Raw genomic sequence first — 20,049 nt, 5'->3', positions numbered from 1 at the left:
CAGTTCTCCGCAATTTGCTGAGAGCGCAGAGTGATTCACTAGCTCTGCTTTGCTATTGTGCATGCTAAGCACTGCCCAGGTCAGTCTGAAGGGAGAGCAACCTGCAGGCTCCATCTGCTCCTTTCTGCTGCACTGCATTGATGCAAGACCACGCTAATCTGGCTGCTTGTCAGGACAGGTTAGTGGAAGCATGCAGTGGCTGAGACGCGGCTCGACCAGTGCTTTGGAAAATCATAAGCAGCCCCTACAGATGCCATGTTAAGTGTAGCAGAACAGGCTGACTATCAGCCACAGCGAGACTTGCAGCACAATGAATGCGTGAATGTGTTTTTCAGTTGAGAATCAGTTTCAAGTTAAATTGTTAAATACTGTTGGGCCACAAGTAAATCAAAATTGGGAAAAGTAACACAGATAGTTTACAAATACTTTTTAGATCTGAATTTTTTTGATTATTGTGTTTAGTCTTTCATCTTATTCTCCTGTCTGAGGGTATTTTAGCCAAGTATAACTGATAAGTATAACTGACCTCATTTTACCCAGCACCTTTTGAAAACTCTCTTCTTTAATTCTACTTGCACACCTTGCTCTTCACCCACTGACGGGCACATCTTGGCCTTGCAGGTTGAGCATCCTGTCACAGAATGCATCACTGGCCTGGACCTAGTCCAAGAAATGATCCGTGTTGCTAAGGGTTACCCGCTCAGGCACAAACAAGCTGATATTCCCATCAATGGCTGGGCCGTGGAATGCCGGGTTTACGCTGAGGTAAAGTCAGTGGTGCTGGGAGCAAGGTTGGTGGTGGTGTCCAGAGTCAGGAGACCTGGTGTAGCTAGCCCACGGGTAATGCAGGGTGTTAGGTCCTGTGTCAGGTGTTTGATTATGTAATCCATAATCAAACCAGAAAAATGTTAGATGATTTCCACATAATTCACCATAATTTTAAAGAATTATGTATTTCCAGGTGGGAAATAGCTGCCATTCCAATCAGAGGCAACAAGCATTGGTTGAGCATTTCTGAGCATGAATGGACTATGGTTTTATTTTTATTTTGTTTGCTTTTGTTTTTCAACCCCATTAATAAGAAATAGTCATAACTTTCTGTGGGCTTTTTCAAAAGAGCCTACCCTGGGTACAGGTTATTGTTGATTCCATGTTTAGTGAACTTTTTTCCAACAGTTTTTTTTTTTTAATGTTTGTCCTTTATGATTACATGGACATTATGATTAAAATTTGAATGAGCTTTTCATAAAGCATGTACTCTTATTTCATAATTTTACTCATCAGTTCTTAGTTCAGTATTTTGATATTACTGTATAATTATATGAATCAGGAAATAGAGCACTCAGTACCTAAAAATGTGTTTTTTTTTTCAAAATGATTAAGACAAGAATGCAAGGCAACATTTGCACCTTTACTTTTAGACTGTCTATCTAAAATGTCTATCCATATAGAAAAAAAAAATCAGTGTGGTATCTGTGTTTAAGACTACTGAATGTTGTGTCAATCTTTTTAAAGTAGCTTGAAATATGTTTTGTCATCGCTGTTACTGCCCCTCCTGCTCTGCATCATGTGTTAAGGGGTATGTCTTTTTTGTGACACTGATCTTACTTATTATTTATTCTGATGATCTAAGATCTTTGTAAATGGAATACATATCTAGCAGCACGTGGAGCGATTCTTTTCAGGTCTTTATTTGAAGAGCCCAGATTCTCAAGTTTTACCATATGTGAGCTGTTTTGAGAAGTAAGAAAAACAAATATCTTTAGTGCAGCACATTTGTTGTTCTGAACTTGAGTATGTTTTGATGTAGAGCCTAGGTTATTTTATTTTTGCCCAAGGCATTCTAAGAAGTTTTATAAAAAGTTGGAATTTTACCAATTACAATAAAGTACGATCAAGGTCAGGCTAAATTCTGCTTGCAGTTCTGTTTGATTTTTAAATACACTTTTGAGTTGTCTAGTGGGTAAGATAGTAGCATTCCGAAATCTGTGATTCGGTAAATACCGTATGTTAAAAATAGAGCTATGAATGCTTCTTCGTTGTAGCTGACCTTACTTGTGCTGATTTATATTTCAAAGACTGTGCTTCCTTTCCTTTGAACTTTCAGGACCCCTACAAGTCTTTTGGTTTACCGTCTATTGGGAGATTGTCTCAGTACCAAGAGCCGATACATCTACCTGGTGTAAGTCATTAAGCTGTAATACCAGCTGAGGGGTTAAAATCTTGATTTATGTCATACTTTTATGTGAAAGCAAGTCAACACCAAAGGGTGTAAATTGAGGGACAAGTGTAATTCATGGGGAATCAGTGTTTTTGTTTTAAAAAAATTTTTTTTGTACTTTATAGTGTTCAGGAAAGACAGAATTCTTTTGACAAGGGAAGCTCAGAGACATCTGATAACATAAATGATAGTTTAAGAGGTTCCCAGTTCTTTTGAAAATTGTAATGAAAAAGATCATGTAATCATAAGGAAGAACTGTAAATGATTTTGTGTGTGTGTGTGTGTGTGTGTTACAGTTTAATCTTTTTAGTAAATAGAATGCAGCTTCCCTAGATAGTCAAATGTCAAGAAACTTAAGCACAAAATCATCCCATTAATTGAACTGGATTAAGAAAAATAGAGTGTGCCTCAGTCCATTAAGTGTCACTGACTTTAAGAATACATATTGTTTATATCAGTTAAGAAAAAGTGACCTGTTTTATTCCACAGTCTTTCTATCTTTAATAACTGCTCTTTAAATAGTTTTTGTTGCATGAAAAGAACAAGGACATTCCCTTTCCCTTAATCAAGGTAGTAAGTGCACAGATATGACACCATGTTAGCTGGTGGATGACAGGGCTGCACCATCTGTGAATATGATTATTCAGCTTGATTACTGGCAAGAAGATGGTGAAAGATTACAGGAAGAATTCTAAATTTGAAGATGTTATTCGATATATGATTTATTTCACTTTTTAAATTGTTTTTGTCCATGTGCTTTCTAAAGGGACTTGACCCTTTCTAGGCTGGGAGACTCCATGCTGTGTTCAAAGCCTGAAGGCAGAAAAAAATTGTAAAGATTTAACAGGCATTATGTGACGTTAAATAGCAGATGAGAAAATAAGTATCATAGGGACATATCTAAACACTTTTTTAATCAAACAAAAAAGTATTAAATAAGAATTGATAATGATTACTCGAGTTGTTAGAAGTTTTCACCACGTTGTAATAGCTAACAGGATGTCAAACATTTTGCCCTCGCAAGTTTTTGTAATTTGCAATTTTCAAACGTGAGACCTGTTGAAAGTACAAGTGATAATGGACAAACTATACCCCCTACAGGCTTTGTCCCACCAAATCTTTCTTCAATTAATGCTGCAGCAGGAGTTTTATGTAATAACATTTGCAGTTGTGAGCCATCCATAGAAAGAAAAAACAATTAAAATGCCTTAAATGTTCTGCTTACTGCTGTTATTTGCTTGTGTGAATGTTGCATGTCAGCTAAATGGACCAAGGAATAGATAAAGTGATTGGGTGCAGGAGAGTGCACACTAAGCTTTGTCTATCATTATTGCTGGGAGCAATCAAATTGATGTCAGCAGGACAGTAGATGCGTTGACAGCTGTAATTATGTATCTCCATGGTGATCACTTTTGGCCTGTCATGGAGGCCCATGAGTCCCCTCCCTTGGAAGCATTTAATCAGATTGGGCTGTCACTTGTCAGGTAGACATGGCGGGCTGGGAGTTGGGCTTCAGGGGAGAGGTAGATTGAGAAGGAAGGGTGGGAGACGTCTGATACTTCCCAGGGCCCACTGTGGTACTGGAGAAAGCAGTTTCAATTATGCTGGGGGTTTCTGAGCAGTGGTTTAGGAATCTCATACAGAGCTGTGTGGGTGTTCTTGTTGTGAGCGTCCTAGGTTTCCTCCTTGCCTTATTAAAACTAGATCAGTCAGTTTAACTTGAGGAACCATGTTTACTCTTACCTTTTTTGGTCACAAGCATACATACTTAAGAGTTGACTTATGGTTTGTACTTTTCACATGCATCTTTAAACCTGAAATTTATCAATAGGGCAAATATGAAGATTTCCTTTCTAATTCTTGATAATCATATTTTATTTTATAATTTATTTTCAGACTACAGTTTTGTTCTGCTCATAAAATTGGTTCAATTTCCATTTGATTTTATTCCTAAAGCACTCACTGCAAATTTTTATGGCCTTTGTTTCCCTGAAGGAATGAGCACTCGATTTGACTCTTAATTGTTAGAAATTAGTTTTTTGGAAAAAAACTTTGTAAACAGTAAATTATAGAACAGGGGTTTCATGCTTTGTTACAATTTCAAATTGGAAATGTCAATTTGCCTACATGTGTTGATTACACATATTTTGATTTTACCCCATATGTTTTAAAATTAAAATGGCGTATTTCCCATGATCATGATTTTAGTAAATAAGAGAGACATAGTTGTATGTAGGAGCTCTGAGTCACTTAACTTTTAGGATGGTATTATTCAAGGTAATTAAAATTTTTAAGTTATGAACTATAGGAGGATGTAATAAATATTCTTTATTGCCTGTTATTTCACCAGTGAGTTAAACATCAGAATTTCTCACTAGCTTATAGCTGTTAATGTAGCAACGATAGGAGATGTTGAAAGTCAAAGGTTTTAGAACACAGCCTCATTAGCAAGTATGCTGTGGTTTTACATGTGACGTGATGGTAAAGTTAGTTCTTTAACTTTTTGGCATTAAAACGGAGACAACTAAAGTACACAGTCATCTTTTTGGTTATATAACTTGATCGTCTGTTGCCCTTTGGAGCTACCTGAATGTGGGGAGAGTGTAGACTGATAGCATTGTTTCAAAGCTGCTCTATTTATTTTTTTCTAGTTCTTTTTAAAACTTTTTAAATTAACACCAGGAACTTAATAGAATTTAGTTTATGTTCTGAAATATGTTTTCAGAAAATAGAAGCCCAAGTATGCTTTGTAATATGCTGAGTGGCTTTCACCTAAAGATTTTCATGTATGACTGTGAATAGAAATATCCATATTTTTGTTGGTGTTTGCAAATTTGGAAATAAAAGCCCTCTGGGCATAATGTTCTCTTTTAAAACCTTACAGGGAAAATATATTGGTGTAATTTTTTTTTTTCTTTTTGAAGAGAGTGAAACCATGGCTTATCTTTTGACGTCACTGTGTAATAAAGCCATCATCTTACCCTCATGTGGCTATCTTAGACAAGAGGTTCTACATGCGGTCCCTTGATAATTGCCTAAATTAAAATATTAAAGGCCTAACAGCCGCTGTGTTGACCTTTTCCTGCCTGCTGCAGACAGCTGAGCTGCTGTTTATGAGGCCCACTCTTCCCACAGGTGATGCGCGGGAGCTTCCGATCTTCTCTGCCCACCCCTGTGCAATGTTGGGCATCAAAGTCCTGCTGTTCCAGCAGCTTCGATTAAATTCCTCCATCCTCAAGACCCCTAGGATATGCCTGACAGGCTCCATATTTTGATTAGTTTTTAAATAGTTCAGATTCCAAAACTTGGTCACAATAATTTAATAACTACTCTGTCCTCAGCAACTGCTCATTTTAGAAGTTGTACATGGCTAACCTCCATGCCTCGCTGCTGATATCAAACTGGGAGATGAAAACAAGAATCAGTGATGTACTAACTAACCTGTTGGCTGGTTAACAGCAATCTGGCTCTTCAAAAGGGTATTTTGAACTTTTGCTGTTTTTTCCCCCCATGAAAATTGCAAAATCAGAACTCTAATTGGGGCTGTGTCCTCACAAAGCAAAGCCATTGGAAAAGCTGTGTAAACACGGAAGCCTCAGGGGACTAACAGTAACAGAAAATAGCGTTTTACAGTTCAGAGGGTGCGGCAGAAAGGGAAGTGTTGCCTACATGAAAGGCCAGAACGGTTCTGGCACTGAGAGGCAGGCAGCCAGGGCTCAGGCTTCCCCGGGCCGCTCAGAGGGATCGGGCAGGGAGTCCCCTGAGAAGGGGCGTCATCCACACAGGCAGAGAGCTGCAGATGCATCCTGGGGCACTGGTGTAGGGTGTATAAAGTCCCCGTTTCATTCCTTAGTTCCTTCATTTAGTAACAGAAGCGTGTCTTGTAGTGCATATTAACAGATCAAGACGGGTTGGTCTCTGTGCATTTTGAGGTTGTTTTTCTAATGTTCAGGAATGGGAATGTTACTTGAGATCGAAACTATCTAGTTTCTCTGTGGAAATTAAATTTGTGGCTTTAAAAAATTCTGCCCAATATGAAGTTCCTTTCATTTTTCTCTCTCCCTCCCAGGTCCGGGTTGACAGTGGCATCCAACCAGGAAGTGATATCAGCATTTATTATGATCCTATGATTTCAAAAGTTAGTTCCATTTCTTAATGGTTTCTTTCAGTGTTCTTTTGAACAATGTACGTATTTAGTTAAAAAGTCTGACACAGAGCCTTTACCTGAATCATGTATTATAATTAAACAAGTAATTATAGACTGATGTAAAATAGAAACTGCAGATTTTTTTCTCTTAAGAAATTTTAAGACCATATTCATTTGTCTGTCCTCCCCTCTCAGATCATCCACCTGCACCACCCCACCAACAAACATCCACTCAGGGGCACCAACCCAGCTCATAGTAGTAAGAAGGCATTAAGTTTTGTTTGCTTTTTGGATAAATTTAGAAAATTGCCTAAGGTAAAAAAGTGTCAGTTGATATCAAGAAGTTGGGCTGATAGGCAGTGTTTGTTGGAATGCTTTTGACCTATTCAGTTTTTCTTTGCAAATTAATAGTCCTTACGTTGTTGATTTGACATAGTTAAGTTTCTAGTTTTTTTCTTTGTTTTCTTCCCTTTGTGGTTCTGGAGGTCAAACCCAAGGCCTCCTGTATGCCAGGCAAGTGCTCTACCCCTGAGCTCCACCCCCAGTCCAATTACATTTTATAGAAGATTATAATTTGTGGTTTGTCCACCTGTCTTTTCCAAGTTTAACTTTCTAGATTGAATAATCAACTTAATTTATTTTAGTATTGAAATCTTAAGACTTTATAATATGTAAAGTATTACAGTAGTTAAAACTATATATTTTATTTGAAAATATTGTGTTCTCAAAAATGTTAAATCTACATTGAGGAATGTTTTTTAAAATTTTTCTTTATTAAACTCTGTTTCATAAGATGGTTTTTCCCCAAGAGTACTTTTTAATGTAATTGTAGTAAACAAACTAGTTATTTATTTATTTTTAACTTTGCTTTTACACTAATATTGTTAAAGTGAACCTTAGCTCTTTTTTTGTTAGAGAAACCTGATTTAATTTAAAAATAAAAATACCTAAAATATATAAATGGAGTTTTAAATCGCTAAGATTCCATTTTTAGATGTATACTTTTCTGTTAATGGCTTATGAGTTAATTTTCAAGCTGGTTTAATGTTGAAGACCTTACAAAATTTACCAAAGTTATTGTCGTATACAGGATAACTAATGTCATTAAATCCTTAATGAATAGTTAAATTCTTATTTATTAATTTATATAAGGTATATTTAAACAGGCACAGAATTCTATAGAGCAGGAAGGCCTTCACGTTACTCTAGTACCAGTGCCCTTTGCTTCTGTGTTCTATTAAGTATGAAACAGAGCAATTCTTAAAATAGACTTTTTAAAACTTTCATCTTTTTATTTAAAAGTTTATGTACTTTTTTGGTGGCTTATCAACATGTTCCCTGTTCAGTGTATCAAAGTTGGAAACAACAGGAAAAAAAGGGAAATAAAAAAGTCTTACCCAGTCCCACATGTTTACATCCTGTCCCCAATCTTCACTTTTGATGTATCTCCTTTTCAACTTTTGGCTTGTTTTTGTGATTTTTGTTTTTTCAAATAGCTCTTTACCATGATAATGAAATGTATAAGTTTGAAATAGCTAGATTCTAATATTTGTTTACTTGAGAAATCTTAACTGGCACATTTTATATTAAAAACTAAACCACTGTGAAGTTTCAAAAGCTATCTTGGGAAGTCTTTATGAAATACTTCACTTGTTCCTGGATTGAATCATTTATCACGTAGGTAACTATAAACGTCGTTTCTGCCTGTCTGATTTTAGTTAATCACCTATGGCTCTGATAGAACGGAAGCCCTGAAGAGGATGGAGGACGCACTGGATAATTATGTTATTCGAGGTAAAAAGAAAACTTTGTGACCCTGTTACTACATATGGTGTCTAGTTCTAGCAAACAGCTTGAAGTTTTACTAATTAGCGAATTCATGAAGCAGTTGTTTACTATGTATTTAGTAGAAATCAGAAAAGCTTGAATTAATTCAACTGACATACTAGACCCGCTTCCTTTTCGTTAACAGTCCTATATGTTATACATGCATCTTAAGTTATTTAATAAACTTATGATTAGTAACCATTCCTAAATAAGCATTTTCCATTTTGCAGTTACTATTGTATGTAAAACGAGAATCTATAGCATAAAGAACCATTGGCCAGTGCAGTTTGGTAACAATTTTGCTATATTATTGTCTATGGAGTTTTTTATTTGTTTTTTGAAGTAGGAAACTTGAGAATGTATGGAGATAGAAACATAGTGACTTACCGTTGGATAGATTTGGGGGAAGGGAGAATAGCTCTTTGCTTTAGAGTACAGCCTAGGGGTCGACTGTTTTCTAGGAAGTGAAGCTTTGTTCCCCCTGTTTGGAGCTGGTATTTGTAGTGCCTAACAAGATGAGATCCTATGAGCTATCAGAGGTACAGAAATAGGAGCAGCACTTGCATTTAAAGAATTAACTCCAAATTATACTTATCCCTTTTGGGGGGAGTAAGTCATATTCTAAATTTTATTAGAAATTTTCTATTAGTAAGTAAATTATTTTAGCCCGACATAAATTGTTATCAGCTGTAGAATAATGGATTTTAACACCAAATTGAAAGGGGGAGATCCAAGCTAGCTTTGAATTTTGAACAAGTAGTGAGGGGGTCTTTTTATTTAAAAGTTCATGTACTTTTTTGGTGGCTGGGGGCTTGGTGGGGCTGGGAGGCTCCTTTGGGAGTCCAGGGAAGAGAGTAGCTGTCATGTATGATGCCAGCCTTCCTCAAGGCCAAAGGAAGCACTCTTGCAGATTTCAGAAAATCTTCTTTCAAGTGGACACAGCTTTTGGGTCCTGAGGCTTGGCAAGTAGACTCAGGCTTTGTGTGGAATAGAAAAAATGCTCTGTTCTCAGGGTTCAACGGGAAGTCCAGCTTGGCAGCAAGCACATCGAGCCTTTGCTTTGCCCCCTTGACCGAGTTACTTTGTGCAGTGAACAGTTTGTACAACTGTCCAGTAGCAGCAATTTCATGACCCATTTTTTTCAGCAATCTACTTTCCCAGCTCATTTTTATCTGATGACAATTAACTCATGCAGTCCGCACTTTCCCTCATCCTTTCTCTTCTGATTTTTCCTTTGTTAGATCAGAACAAATTCTTCTTTCTCCTCCCTGTAAGCACTGCCTTCTTCCCTTCACTCGGGTAATCGTGATTTTATCTCGTCTCCTGTGTTAGGGATTCGTCCATGTCAAACAAGGAAAACGGGAAGCTTTCAAGTGTGAAAATCTGCAGATCTAAAATTTGTATCTAAAAATCGATAAAATCCTCTTCATATTCTTTCTAGTTTATTTTCTACTTCCTTTTTTAGCCTTGATTTTAGAGTATTTACTGATTTATAACTTTGCTGTGTTCCTCTATTTTAAGCAGCAAATATTTTTTTTTTATGCATTGGTTTTATAGGCCCATGTGTCTGTATTCCTTCAGAAGTGATTTTTCCCCGAGAGGACATTAGGACACGTTTGGAACATTGTGTGTGTGTGTGTGTGTGTGTGAGTGTGCGCTATAACTACTGTGCATACATGGTCATAAATTAGTTGTATGGGAAACTCACTCCTGGAGGACTTTTATGTCTTTGTGTCTTCTGGGAGTGGAGGGTCCCCTGACCTTGATCTTTGAATTTTTTTACTGTGGTTGTTGAATTATTAGATTTTGGTTAATTTAAGTTTTACTGCAACAAGCTCAAATGGTAAAATCTTGAGTTTGAAGTAGACAGTTTGAGTAAGAATATGTTGTTGTCACATGTCCATCCAACTGGTAGAGCACAATATGATGGTGTTTAAGTTAAGTGGCTTAAATACCAAAGTGGCTTCCCTTAGTCTCCTAACTTTACATGGATCACATGTAGAAATGTGTTCTATTGCGCATATAGATTTTTCTAAGCTGAGTCTGAAATTTTTGCCTTGAATCATCGTGATATAGTGGAGTGAACCTGGGAGACTGGGATCCACATCCTCTTGTCATGTCACAGCATGTAGTAATAGTGTGCATACTATTTTTGACTTACTGTCTCTGTGAGTCTCATTTTCCACATTTTGAAATGGAGTGACAGTCTCTGCCCCATCCTTAGTGGTGAGGTTTAGGAGAGATGAGACATGTGAAGGGCCTGGTACTCTCCTGATTCATGTTCTCCATCAGCTTTGGTCCATCTCTTCTCCCTCTCTCACCACAGTTACAAAACCACATTTTTAAATGTCATAAATCGTAGTATTATCAGTGGCGTGAAATTTATCAAGCCATAGATAAATAATAAGAAAGCCCATCTATAGTCATTCCCAGAGCTGTGTGCTGGGGTCATAACGCTCATGGCAACCTGTCCCAACCCTTCTTTGAAGCATTTACTGTCAGCGTAAAGAGACTATTAATTGTGCAATTAATGGCTCACTGTTGGATCATCCCGTAAGAACATTAGGAAAGCGCAGGCACGGTGGTGCTTACCGTGTTTAATTGTGTGTTACTGGTGCTGAGTAGTGCCTGGCACATGGTAGATGATGAATAAGTCTTTGTTGGGCAAGTGAGTGGTGCTGTCCCTGATTTCAGGGCACTTCTAACACCCCTGGTATGAAAAACACATGAACAGAGAAATACAACTGCGTGCTGTGGTCTTTTGGGACGATAATGTGGTAAGATATTTTAAAATAAAAGTACCAACCTTTTGACTCAGCCACTCAGCTTTTGGGACTCTTTCCCATGGAGTTGATGGTCCCAGCTGTAAGGTGATGTTCACAAGGACAGTGATAACAGCATTGACTGTCGTGGCTAAACGGCTGCGCAACTCGGTGTGTACTAGATGCACGCTGCTTGAATGAGCGCGCCGCCCGGCTGACGTAAAGCACTGTGTGCTGGTGACTTGAAGCCATGGCCATGTGTGCTGTTAAAGTGGGGGAGGAATTTGCAGAGCCTTATCTAATACGTTCTCACATTAAACTCCCTTCTTAGCCTAAAATATTTTTCATTATGTTTGGATGGACACAGAGAAAGGGATGTGCACATATCAGATGGAATTTCATGAAGCTCAAAGTTTTTGTCAAAAGGCGGGTATTCTTGCAGTGCTTTCCCTAGGAGTTTTATTTCAGGTGTTTTTCAACCTAGAGAGAAGTTGAATAAACGGGTGCCACACCACACTCTTCCCCTGGCTCATCAGACGTCAGACTCTGACATTTGCTCTTTTCCTCTTTTCCCCTCCTTTGCCTTTCCCTCCTTCATCCTCTCTCTTCCTCCCTCGTTCCTCCCTCCTTTCTTTCCTGTTTTCTTTCTGTTCTGTGTGAGAGAAGGTTGTGAACTCCATGACATGGCTCCTAAGGGCTTCACAGGGCAGCTTAAGGGTAGGAGCACGCTCCCACAAACTGCAAAGCCACTGTCACTGCAGACAAGATCCACAAAAACCCGATGCCATCACTGCCGTCCCACGCAGATCCCAGGCTCAACACTTTTCTCTCAAAGTGTGAGTTTTATTTGCTTTTTAAGCCCATTCATGGTCCAGACTTTGCACAATACCTTTGATTGTGTATTCTTATTCTCTTGCCCTCTTGTGTTTCACTAGCATTTTTAAAAGTTTTTAAGTTTATTTGTTCTAATCAGTTTTACGTGACAACAGAATGCTCTTTGATTCATTGTACACAAATGGAACACAACTTTTCATTTCTCTGGTTGTACCCGAAATAGGGTCACACCATTTGTACAATCATACATGTACCTAGGGTAATGATGTCCATCTCATTCCACCATCTTTCCTATCCCCATACCCGCTCCCGTTTCCTTCCTCCCTTTTGGCCAATCCAAAGTTCCTCCACTCATCCCATGCTTCTTGTCCATTATGGATTAGCATCTATTTATCAGAGAAAACATTTGGCCTTTGTTTTTTTGGGATTGGCTTACTTCATTTAGCATGATATTCTCTATCCATTTACCTGCAAATGCCATAATTTTATTCTCTTTTACTGCTCAGTAATATTCCATTGTGTATGTGTACACACACACACACACACACACACATACCACAGTTTCTTTTTCTTTGTCCATTCATCTATTGGAGGACATTTAGGTTGGTTCTATAGTTTGGCTATTGTGAAATGTGCTATAAACATTGACGTGGCTGCATCATTGTAGTATGCTCTTTTAGTCCTTTAGGTATAGACCGAGAAGTGGGATAGCTTTGTCAAATGGTGGTTTCATTCAAGTTTTCTAAGGAATCTTCATACTGCTTTCCATATCGACTGTACCAATTTGCAGTCCCACCAGCAATGTATGAGTGTGCCTTTCTCCCTACATCCTTGCCAACACTTATTGTTGCTTGTATTCATGATCACTGCCATTCTGACTGGAGAGATGAAATCTTAGAGTAGTTTTTTTTTTTTAATTGGTTGTTCAAAACATTACAAAGCTCTTGACATATTTTATACATTAGATTCAAGTGGGTTATGAACTCCCATTTTTACCCCAAATACAGATTGCAGAATCACATCGGTTACACATCCACATTTTTACATAATGCCATATTAGTGACTGTTGTATTCTGCTACCTTTCCTATCCTCAACTATCCCCCCTCCCCTCCCCTCCCATCTTCTCTCTCTACCCCATCTACTGTAATTCATTTCTCTCCTTGTTTTTTTTCCCATTCCCCTCACAACCTCTTATATGTAATTTTGTGTAACAATGAGGGTCTCCCTCCATTACCATGCAATTTCCCTTTTCTCTCCCTTTCCCTCCCACCTCATGTCTCTGTTTAATGTTAATCTTTTCCTCCTGCTCTTCCTCCCTGCTCTGTTCTTAGTTGCTCTCATTATGTCAAAGAAGACATTTGGCATTTGTTTTTTAGGGATTGGCTAGCTTCACTTAGCATAATCTGCTCTAATGCCATCCATTTCTCTGCAAATTCCATGATTTTGACATTTTTTAATGCAGAGTAATACTCCATTGTGTATAAATGCCACATTTTTTTTTTATCCATTCATCTATTGAAGGGCATCTAGGTTGGTTCCACAGTCTAGTTATTGTGAATTGTGCTGCTTTGAACATTGATATGGCAGTATCCCTGTAGTACGCTCTTTTAAGGTCTTCAGGGAATAGTCCGAGAAGGGCAATAGCTGGGTCAAATGGTGGTTCCATTCCCAGCTTTCCCAGGCATCTCCATACTGCTTTCCAAATTGGCCGCACCAATTTGCAGTCCCACCAGCAATGTACAAGTGTACCCTTTTCCCCACATCCTCGCCAGCACTTGTTGTTGTTTGACTTCATAATGGCTGCCAATCTTACTGGAGTGAGATGGTATCTTAGGGTGGTTTTGATTTGCATTTCTCTGACAGCTAGAGATGGTGAGCATTTTTTCATGTATTTGTTGATTGATTGTATGTCCTCCTCTGAGAAGTGTCTGTTCAGGTCCTTGGCCCATTTGTTGATTGGGTTATTTGTTATCTTTTGATTAGCATTTCTCTAATTACTAGAGATGTTGAACATTTTTCATTTTTGAAGAGTCTGGGGCAGGTGACTTGTATGTAGACTGTCCCCACTCTTGACAGGTGATGTTAGCACTGGTCCAGTGGTGGCACTCAGGAGTGAGCCAGCAGGATGGGGTTGTAGTTAGAACAGTGTGTTCTTTAAGTTGGTAACTTTGAATATGGTGCAGTTATTGAGGGTTTGGAAGTGTTGGGGGATGACTTTGTATAGAGAGTGATGGCCAACATCTCATTGGAGGATTCTTCTTCTTGCCGAGGAGGATGTAAGCCACCCGAGAACTTGAGAACCTGTGTGCCCATCAACTCAATTCACTTCTGACACTGTTGGTTAAGTACTCAGGCCCATGAGAGCGCCCACTTCATGTGCCAGTTGAAAGGCCCAGGTTGCCACCTGTAATTGTACTGACTGGCTATAAATTGGGGATTCTCACAACCCCTCCCTCATTTTTGATAGTTTACAATGTGGATTGAGGATGACCCTCAGAAGAAAGTTTTGAATTTTGGAGCATTTGGTTTCAGACCTATAGAAATGTTCAACAAGTAAAGTCTATGCAAGTATTCCAAAATCCGAAGAACCCCCCAAATCTGAAACACTTTTGGATCCAAACATTTCAGATAGGGGCACTCCACCTGCCATGGCTGCAGAACTCTGGGAGGCACTTTGTCTACTGTTACTGGTTTACTATAGAAGGTATACCTTGGGAACAGCCAAGTGGGAGAGGTGCTAGGAAAAGGATGGAGGAGGACCGCAGGACTCCCCTGCTCCCAGGGCCTGCCATACACCCAGCACTTCCTGGGTTCTTCAGCCTGGAAGCTCTCATGATCCTGCCCCATAGAGTAGGCTTTTTATGGAAGCTTCAGAGACAGGGCGATGGTTCCTATTGGCCACTGGTGATTCAGTCCATCTCCAGCCGTAGGTTTGGGTAGGTAGATGGTCGGGCTAAAGGTTCTAAATCTCTCATTACATGGTTGGTTCGTCTGGCTCCCAGCATAAGCTGTCATCATCAGCATAAGCTCAGATATGGTCAAAAATAGCTTATTATGATAATAAATGATGCTCTTCTCATCCCTATCATTCAGGAAAGTTCAGAGGTTTCATGAGCTCTGTACCAGGACCTGGGACTAAGACCTAAAATCACTTCTGACTTCTAGATCCATGTTTGTATTTCTGAATGAATCAACATTCTTAGGGAGAATTCAAAACAGAATAGAAACCATAATGGGTGGACTATATTTCAGATGAATAATACAATCATGCTGAAGGGGAAAGGAAAGAAAAAAACTAACCCAAACACTTTTAAGAGAATTTTAACTCTGTATATCCTCAGGCCGAGGAGAAAATATGTATAAACAAATATTAAACTCTAGTTAGTAGGTGTTTTTCATAGTTGATGCATTAGCAGTACTGAAAATAATTTGGACATATTCTGGAATTGAGGAAATAAACACATGTATTGTGGATAATAAGAACCAAATTTTTCTCTGTTGGAGAAGGCAGTAGCAGATGTGGGAATGCATAGGGGTGGAATGGCCTTTGTGGTGTTGGGTTGAAATTGGAGGTTGTGTGAACTCCTGGGTTTTCACATAGACTGATACACTGTGTGTGTGTGTGTGTGTGTGTGTGTGCGCGTGTGTGCACATGTGCACATTATCTAGCTTGGGGCTTCTCACCTTTGGCAGTACTAACAGTTTGGAGCTGTGGGTGGCTGGCTGTATTGTAGGGTGTTTGTCAATACCCTTGGCCTCCACCCACTAAATAATTAAATGTAACCAGGGTTCTCTGATACAGTGGCTGATTTCAGCAAGAATATAAGGTGAGCTGGAAACATCTTGTGGAAGAAAGTAAACAAGTGCTCAAAAAATGATGATCTGTCAAAAGGACGTGAGAGCCAGGGCTCCCACTGGCCAAATCTGAGAAAATAAATAGTGCTAAATAGTGCCAGGAAGGGACTGTCACCCATGAAATGGAATGAGGCCCTGAGTTGATGCTAACAGAGAGAGAGAGCGGATATTCTGGGGAAAAGACAGTTCTACCTGTAGGTTTTTAGCTCATGAATAAATGTAGAAAAATCACCATCTGGTAAACACCAGATGTTTAAGTCAGAATCATCAGTGGATGCAAAAATTAATAGTGAAAATATGAGAAATGGGTATTTGCATATTTTCTTGACATCCCTCTGTAAGGTGACTTATTAACCATAAAGGGAAGTTACACTCCTTTGCTGTGTGCTAGCTGCCTAGGCAAGCAATCTCCATTGACCTCACCAGTAATGGATGAATCACCATCCTATCCTTACAATGCTGAGCACCACCATTCGTGTGATATTTTTGCCAAAAATGCATAACCCGAACGTGATCCTGAGGAAACATCAGACAAACCCACCTGAAAGACAGTCTGCAAAACAAATGGCTTTTGCTCCTCAAAATGTCAAGGTCACTAAACACAAAGGGAACTGGAGCAGCTTGTCTAGATCAAAGCAAGCAAAAGATGCATGGGGGGGAAGGTGGCCCTGGATTAGATTCTGGAACAGCAAAAAATGCTTTTCTTATAGTAAAGGTCATAGTGGGACATTTGGTGGAATTTGAATCAAGCCTATAGATTGGACAATGATATCATTATCAATGTTATACTTCACTGGTCTTGATCACTGTGTGTGGTTATAGAGACTGACTTTCCTTTTAGGAAATATACAGTGACATATTTAGGGTTAAACTGGCATCTTGTCTACAATTTACTTTGAATTGTTTAGAAGGGAAAATTGTGTGGTCTATACATGCAGAGAACATTAATGATACAGCAAATAAATGTGGTTTAAGATGTTCTCAGCTGGAGAACCTGTACTATTTTGCAAATTTTCTAAAATTCCAAGCTTATTCCAGAATAAGAGTTTTAAAACATCACGAGTAGGAGCTTTCCTGCTCCTTTCAGCTCACAGTTCAGGAATAAAAGCAAAGATAACCTTTTGATTTTTATTTATCTGGATAATTCTAAAAGATTGGTGGGTTAGAAAAATTGTTTTGTGGAAGGACAGATGAGGAAGAACAATTTACTATCTTGTTTTGGTAATTGCTTAATTATTCAAATATGATTTCTTTCTCTGAGTGATTGTGAGCTTTTTTTTTTTTTTTAAATAGAGAAACTTTAAAGCAAAAATGTAACTTGGTTAAAGTTAATTCCTAAGTCCCCATGAAATGAGCAGTGCCTTTGGCCTCTGTTTGATCCTGGCAGTGTGCACAGCTAATGTCTGGCCAGTGTTTTGGAACCAGCAGGCAGTCAGGAGAAGGCTGCTCTTGGGGCCTCTCGCCATGGCTGGTCATGATTTCCCATACAGATGGGACCTGGTGAACTTTGGCAGAGGTCATCCTCAATTCCCAATCTAAAACTCCCAGTCATAATTTTTATGAGTATGTGATTAATAATATCATTGAGGTTGTAAAGTAACTCCCAAATAATACCTCTACTGTCCACTTACTTTTGCACAAAGAGCTGTTCAAATGGCACTGTCTTTTCTGGTACATGGGAAGAAAGTAAACTAAGTACAAAATGGGAACTTTCAAATATGTAGAATACTGTGTAATAGTTCAGTGACTGCTCTTTTCTGTCTGATGTCTTGAACGTTAAGGTATAAAATGATTTTCTGGCTAATCCCATTTTGACTTTAATTAATTAATTAATGTGCAGTACTGTTGAGAACATTTCTGCCATTAGCCATTATTTTACCACATAATCATTAGGGGAAAAACAGATAATGATTGATTTTTACATAGTAATATATAATACTTTCTTTATAGAATATTATTTATTTAAAATATTTATTATTCAGAGAATATTAAAGAAAAGATGCTTTTGTGTTCTAATTTTCTTCTCACAACATTGTTTAGTGAGATAAAGATATTTTTTCATGTTGTATTTACTATTCAAGTTGAAGGATTTTTAAAAAGTCCTACAGGATAAATGTGTACTTGAATGGCTCCATTCTTTGATATAAAAAATGTAAATTAATATTTGATTATAATTCCTTTGAGACATATTTTCTAAAATCAACACCTCTTTTTCAGATTTGAATGTGGAATGAAATTACAACATATCATTTATCCTGTAAGACTGCATACATTTCAACTTTTTTGGATGTTGCTAGTTATAAATTCATTTACTGGTCATCAGAAAATAATCTCTGTTCAAATTATTAACTATTTCTGAAAGTCGTGTTGTCTTTTACTGAAGGGAGGGTCTGGTTCCAGCTGTTCTGGCATTGGCCACATACAGAGCTAGAAAATTTATACCTGCACAAAGCTGTAAAAGAAAAGCCAGTGAAGTTAAGTACGAAATAGTAAATACATAAGACAGCAGTATTATTTTTATATTGGGAGAGGGAAGAACAAAAATCCTGAGAGTTAAAATGCCTTGCTTATAAGTTCCATTCTGTAAAAAAGCTTGTAAGTTGAAATACTCTGAATTGTTTATTTGTACCTAAGAACCGTCTTTTTGGGGAAATTAAATTGCTCCTGATCCTTGGTATTTCAACTTTCATCCTTCCCAGTCCCTCCTTTGCGGCCCTGTTTTCCTCTAAAACTCCTGGTATTGGGATACATGAAAGGTTTGCATAGTGCTGGCTTCATTCTGCACTGCTCTTCTGGGCAGTGCCTCACATGGACGGCTGTGTGCCTCGAGGGGCCTGCCTTCTGCCTGCGCCTCTGCTCGCTGTCGGACATCAAGTGGTCATCTCACAGGCACTGCAAGTCCATCTTGCCCATGATGAGTGGAGTTGTCTCCTGTCGGCTCAGCCCTTGTCTGCACATGGCATCTTCTGTCCTACTGCCAAACAAACGTTGGGTGTTGTGCTCGGTTCATCTTCCCATTGTCAACCCCAGTGAAGTCACTCTGCCCTGTCTGCCTCCTGTATCTCTCTCTGGTCCTGCTCTTTTTCTTTGTTGGTGCTGTCCACACCCTAGCTGTGGACCACAGCCTGCCCATTCTTCACTGTGTGGCTGAGAGCTGATCCATTTTCCCATCTTCATTCCTGCCCTTTGCAGTCGCTTTTCCATCTCACAGCCTAAGTGGCCCTGGGCTGTATAAACAAGGTCCTCTCCCTCCAGCCTCAGCCATCCTCTTTGCTTAGAAGGGACAGTGACATCTTTGCCTGGTCCTGCCAGACCCTGAGTGCCCCATTGGCCCTGTTAGCCCCTCTGGCTCTCTTCTCTCCTACTCTTGGGCAAGGCTGTCTTTCTTTCGGTTTTCCCCACAGAAATCACTGGTGGTGACCATTTGCTTTTTACAGCAGTGAAAGATCCCTAAAGCACCCAGGTTTCTCCATGATGGCATCCAGATCTCAACCACCCTAGGTGTCCTTCTGTATCTTTTTGTTTTCTTTCCCAGCCAGAAAAATGTATTAAGTCACAAATGTGTTCCTCCTCTGGAACTCTGCAGCTGTGGTTCCTGTGCATAGGGACTGCTCCGCCAAGTGAGATCCCCTTTCTTCTTCAGAAGTTCTTTGGTTTTGGTCAGTGGATCAATTGCCCTTTGATGGCCTGACATCATTCAAGAATTCTTACCTCCCTAGTTTGTCTTTCTAAGCACACTGCTTCAGCTCAGCTTCATTTTTACTGATGTAAATGCTGAAATGTAACGTTTTTTCAATGATTCTTTAGGTCTGTTTGTGTCATCAGAAATTTCCTATATCTTCTAATACATTCATTATAAAAACATTTATTTATGAAAGCTCTTAGAGGAGTCTGATAACACCCATGTCTCAGGCATGTAATAATTTTTGTGTATCCTTTCCCCATTAACAAGAGGGAAAGTTCTTAGAAATAGTAGCTATTGTGTGTGAGCTGGCATTGCCCACGGAGCAAGGCTGAGAGCAGTGCATTTCTCCTGGGTGTGTGCTAGGAAAGGTACTTATTAGGACCATCATCTGTGTGTGGTAGTGTCTTACATGGTAGGAGGGCAAGGAAGATGAGGAGAAGGACAGAGAGGAGGAGGAGGAGGAGAACAAAGATGACGTATTTGTATAGCTGAAGGAAGGAATACCATTAATATTTGAGTTCTAGAACTTTCTCTAAATGTTTTAGGGTAGTTTGGATAGTTTGGGAATTGGCTTTTATAAAATAAGAACACAGCACATCTTCTGAGCAGGAACAGAGGCTCAGAATTTTTCATATAGTTGCTCATATGATCTAATATAAAGAGATGCATAGAAAAATGCCTGTAAGGTTGTAGTAAGCTGCTAATATTGATAAGCTT

General features: G+C 38.9%; 1 protein-coding gene across 4 annotated transcripts in view; it reads left to right on the top strand.

The window, feature by feature from the left end:
- Nucleotides 1-20,049, top strand: part of Pcca (propionyl-CoA carboxylase subunit alpha) — a 358,388-nt gene that overhangs the window by 182,742 nt on the left and 155,597 nt on the right. For all 4 annotated transcript variants that reach the window (XM_046454817.2, XM_046454816.2, XM_046454818.2 and 1 more), the window contains exons 13-16: nucleotides 622-765; nucleotides 2,108-2,182; nucleotides 6,291-6,359; nucleotides 8,087-8,162. In XM_046454817.2, the coding sequence (XP_046310773.1) occupies nucleotides 622-765; nucleotides 2,108-2,182; nucleotides 6,291-6,359; nucleotides 8,087-8,162 (364 nt within the window). The remainder of the gene's footprint in view (nucleotides 1-621; nucleotides 766-2,107; nucleotides 2,183-6,290; nucleotides 6,360-8,086; nucleotides 8,163-20,049) is intronic.

The sequence above is a fragment of the Marmota monax genome, unplaced genomic scaffold, assembly GCF_021218885.2.
Source record: "Marmota monax isolate L192 unplaced genomic scaffold, Marmota_monax_Labrador192_F-V1.1 WCK01_AAM20220418_F8-fsc00026, whole genome shotgun sequence".
Lineage (NCBI taxonomy): Eukaryota > Metazoa > Chordata > Mammalia > Rodentia > Sciuridae > Marmota > Marmota monax.
The sequence above is the reverse complement of the archived record's forward strand: the minus strand, read 5'-3'. Positions and strand labels throughout refer to the sequence as shown.